This window comes from Gymnodraco acuticeps, unplaced genomic scaffold, assembly GCF_902827175.1.
Source record: "Gymnodraco acuticeps unplaced genomic scaffold, fGymAcu1.1, whole genome shotgun sequence".
Lineage (NCBI taxonomy): Eukaryota > Metazoa > Chordata > Actinopteri > Perciformes > Bathydraconidae > Gymnodraco > Gymnodraco acuticeps.
In genome coordinates, this window is record NW_022991494.1 from 5,001 (window position 1) to 9,305 (window position 4,305).

Sequence of the window (4,305 nt, forward strand, 5' to 3'; positions counted from 1 at the left end):
GTAGTTTTGTCATTGAAAGCCTGAGGTCACCGGCGCCTCCAACAGAGAAACACGCAGATAAAATAGTGCAAGAAGAGACTGACTCGGCGATGAAGCCAAGCAGGGCGAGTGGTTTTCAAATGAACCCGGAGCTTTATCTGCGAAATCCAGTATGTTCGTCTTTTCAGGCTGACAAATAATCAGAGGTTAATATTTTAAAAGAACATAATATCTGCCAAGAGCCTAAAAACCAGGAGGTGCAACTTTGTGAGGGAAGCCGGGTCTGAAACAGAAATAATGCATTCTACAGTTTCATGGTTTGGTTAAATGCATCGATCTGCTGCGTGTCTGCCGTACTCACAGCTGTTTTGAGGAAGATGGCTTTTGGAAATGATCATTTTGATTCACACGTTTAAAATGTATTTAAAAGCCCTCCTTTGTACATGAGCAAGGCATCAGCTAGTCAAAGTAGTAGCATGCATTCTCTCATGGTACACAACTTTAAAAACTCTTCAAGTGTTGCTTGACCGGCTCGTGTGATCATGGATATAACTGAGGATGCATGCTGTCCAATATCAATCTATCATGTATGTATTTTATTGCAACAAGAACATGTGTAATACTTTAAAGCACTAAGCAGCCAAAGTTAAACCCCACGGACTAATCGCAAGAAACGGCGTCTGAGGGCTTAACATTTAATAAACTATGAATGTGTCGTGCCCACTTAACGGGAAGAAACTCCGCTTTCTGACGATACCAACCATTTTTAGCGAAACGAAACATACGGGTAATATCAAAGGCTCTGAATTAGCCCTGAGCGGAAAAATGCAACACCTAGCACAGAATGTACCTTAAATACCCTCATTACTCATCGTATCTGCACAAACAAGATATCGATTAGCGAGCTGATTCCAGACGTAAGTATCATCGCTGAGCGACCAGAACTCGTGGCGAAATGACAACGAATAGCTTTACGGGATCAAATCAGAACATATGTCTTAGTGTTGTTGTCTGATTAAAAGTTGTGTTCAATGGCATTAAAACGCTGCTGAAGGTTAATCCAATGTCACTTTGAAATGATTACTGATAATCCATCTTCCAGTTTGATGTCAATAACAGAGTTTTCATATTAGCTGCTACGATAGCTTCTGGAAATTCCCCCTTTTTTTTATTCTACTAAAATCAAACAAACGTATAATTCATCCACACAAATGAACACTGAGTAGAAGCGGGAGGGCTGAAGCTTAGCTTATGGGGAGTAGCCCTCCCGTGCATCATCATCGTATAGACATTAAGGAGTACAAAGAAAACTAATGAAAACTGGAAATAAACTAAAAGTTAGGGCAAGAAAAAAGTAAATGCATATTGAAGTAATACTGGGAATATCAAATACTTGTTAGTAGAGCCGACCAGAAGGTGGGCGCTGATGAAACTTCCAATGCCAACTGTATTACTTGATGATAAAGAGGCTGTTTCTGAGCTCTAACCTGGACGGAAGAAAGACATTAAGATAAAACAATTTGAAAAGTAATAACAAATTATTGTACAACGCAATAATGACAACACTACCTCGCGCACAATGTCCCACAGACATCAGTGGTTGAAAGCAGTGTTGAACATGTCCCACAATGCATCTCATCTTGTGACAGGGGCACTGAAGAGACTTGCACTCATTTGCCCTGGACTTCTGCTCTGACGCAGTTAATTATGAAGTTATTACCCTATCTGATAATAATGTAATATAATACATTATCTTGTATATATTTATATAGTCTTAAAGTCACAACCGGCCTTTAATGCTGATGTGGCCCACGATGAAACAGATTTGGACCCCCCTGTTCTTCACACTGTTATCTAAGGGTTCTTTGCTCATCGTGTCTTTGTTTCATTCCCTCAGGTTACGTGGTGTATCGCGTCCGTGTGCGTCGTGGTGGTCGTAAGAAGCCCGTTCCTAAGGGAGCAACATACGGTAAACCCGTTCATCACGGAGTCAACCAGATCAAGTTCGCCCGCAGCCTGCAGTCCACCGCTGAGGTACGAACACTTTATTAATAAGACTGAAGCCGTGTACGCTGGTTTTATAATGCTTCAGGTCTACAGTCTGTATGTACTGCCCCTTACATGATGTTACCCATTCTGATTGCAAAGATAATGCAGACATTCCCCAGAATCAAGTTCCTCTGACTGTTTTAATGCTATCAATCTTTGTTTTGGTCTGAACTGCTACGGGTTGAAGATTTTGACTAGTGACATTTTTCTACTAAAATATATTTGACCTACATGGCTCTCAAAATACTCACTCTGTCTTCGAGTCCCACTGATTTGAAATGCACTCACACTCCCAAACAGAAATACCGTAGCCATGTTCTGTATAAAGGAAGTGCACTAGAGAGAGGCGAAGTCCCGCCCATCTACTTCCAACCCATGTGACCTTATTTCTGAAAAATGATGTATTGAAGTCAATGGAGAGAGAAAACGTATCTGTCGATCCCGTTTGAATTGTGCCACGAATTACACATATGATGTTTGTCAATTTAAAAGATAAGTAAAGTCACAGTTTGTCGTAAAACTGTTGAAATATAAGACGATGAAAAATACGCAACTAGAAAGACAACAAATCCCAGAGTCCCGGTCCCGCATGCTGGCTCTCACGGAACCGACTAACTCCCCTTGTGTGTGTGCACAGCTCTCAACGTGCCCAGACTTGGAGTGATTTCCACCTCTTTTAATACTTTCCGCCTCGTTCTGAAAGAAAGAAGTGAAATGTTTCAACGTGACGGCCGTCTGGGTGTTGGTGCGAGACGGGAGATGTAGTTCATTGCAAAATTATCTTTTAAATTGACAAACATCATATGTGTAATTCGTGGCACAATTCAAACGGGATCGAAAGATAATCTTTCTCTCTCCGTTGACTTCAATACATACTTTTTCAGAATGAAGGTCCCATGGAGGAAAGGGAGGGACTTCGCCTCTCTAGCTATTTGCATATCATTGGAATAATCATAATGTTGAGAGCCGTCAAAAAAGTGACACCAACTGTTTGGGACTTGATTTAAATAATGGGTTTCTGACTAAAACTGAGTTTAATGTAATGTCACTGCAGCTTCTATGGAGCTAAAGGTCATATTCTCACATTGTTTTGACGGATGTTTTCAGACATTTGACATGTAGGGAAATCTAAGATCATTTATTGTACGGTGCGTTCCACCTCAATGACAGGAACTACTGCGACACTTAGCTATGAGGGGAAGGGTCTGCTGTTAAATCAGTTGTTTGACACTGCAGTGTATTAACCCTACTGTATTTAGTACAAACAAGTGTGGATTCTCCTGATCACTGGCCCCACCATTATAACCACTGGCCGGGTTCCTACGGTCATTAAAAACCTGGAAAAGTCATGGAAATTCAAAATGGAAATTCCAGGCCCTGGAAAAGTTATTGAAAACAATATTTCCCCCAAAGTTTTGGAAAAGTCATGGAAATGTAACTAAAGTTGCATCAAATATAATTTATATTTTATCTAATCGCTGAAATAGTAATACTATAATGATAATAAATACTGTATCGTAATGAAACGTAACACGGCATTTAACTGACGAGGTGTTTTGCTGGTGAGAGATTTCAGTAGGAGCGAGTAAGCCGATTTGTTTTAGATAGGCACAACATGTTTCAGACCTTATTTTCCTGTTCCATGTTAAAATAAACCATTTCCAGTGGAGCCGCTGAGTCATGTTTTTGGTCAGAGAAAATGAGGTAACGGTCCTGGAGAAGTCATCGGTGAGAAAGTGTATGAACCCTGACTGACCCAAGATTAATCGTTAATAAACGAAAGCAAATTGCTAACACCACAGGATAATGTGAATATATGTCTTACTGTGTTTTTTTTAAGCAATATTTTTAGTGCACGTGGAAAGTGCGTTACGCTGGCCCGAGGACTGACTTTAACCCTGAGTCTCTCTTATCTCCCCAGGAGCGTGCTGGGCGTCACTGCGGAGGTCTGCGAGTCCTCAGCTCTTATTGGGTGGGAGAGGATTCCACCTTCAAGTTCTTCGAGGTGGTTCTGGTGGACATCTTCCACAAGGCCATCAGACGCAACCCCGACACCCAATGGATCACGAAGGCCGTGCACAAGCACCGCGAGATGCGTGGCCTGACCTCTGCAGGGAAGAAGAGCCGCGGCCTGGGTAAGGGCCACAAGTTCCACCTGACCATCGGAGGCTCCCGCCGCGCCGCCTGGAAGAGACGCAACACCCTGCAGCTGCACCGCTACCGATAGAGGGGCACTGCTCAGCCACAGAAATAAATAAACCCTTTTTATGGTCAAAA

The 4,305-nt window shown here is 42.1% G+C and overlaps 1 protein-coding gene across 3 annotated transcripts in view; it reads left to right on the plus strand.

Annotated features, from left to right (window-relative positions):
* The window catches only part of rpl15 (ribosomal protein L15), a 6,220-nt gene extending 1,915 nt beyond the window's left edge, over positions 1-4,305 (plus strand). For all 3 annotated transcript variants that reach the window (XM_034196781.1, XM_034196782.1, XM_034196783.1), the window contains exons 3-4: positions 1,877-2,013; positions 3,950-4,305. In XM_034196781.1, the coding sequence (XP_034052672.1) occupies positions 1,877-2,013; positions 3,950-4,255 (443 nt within the window). In that variant the 3' untranslated portion in view covers positions 4,256-4,305. The remainder of the gene's footprint in view (positions 1-1,876; positions 2,014-3,949) is intronic.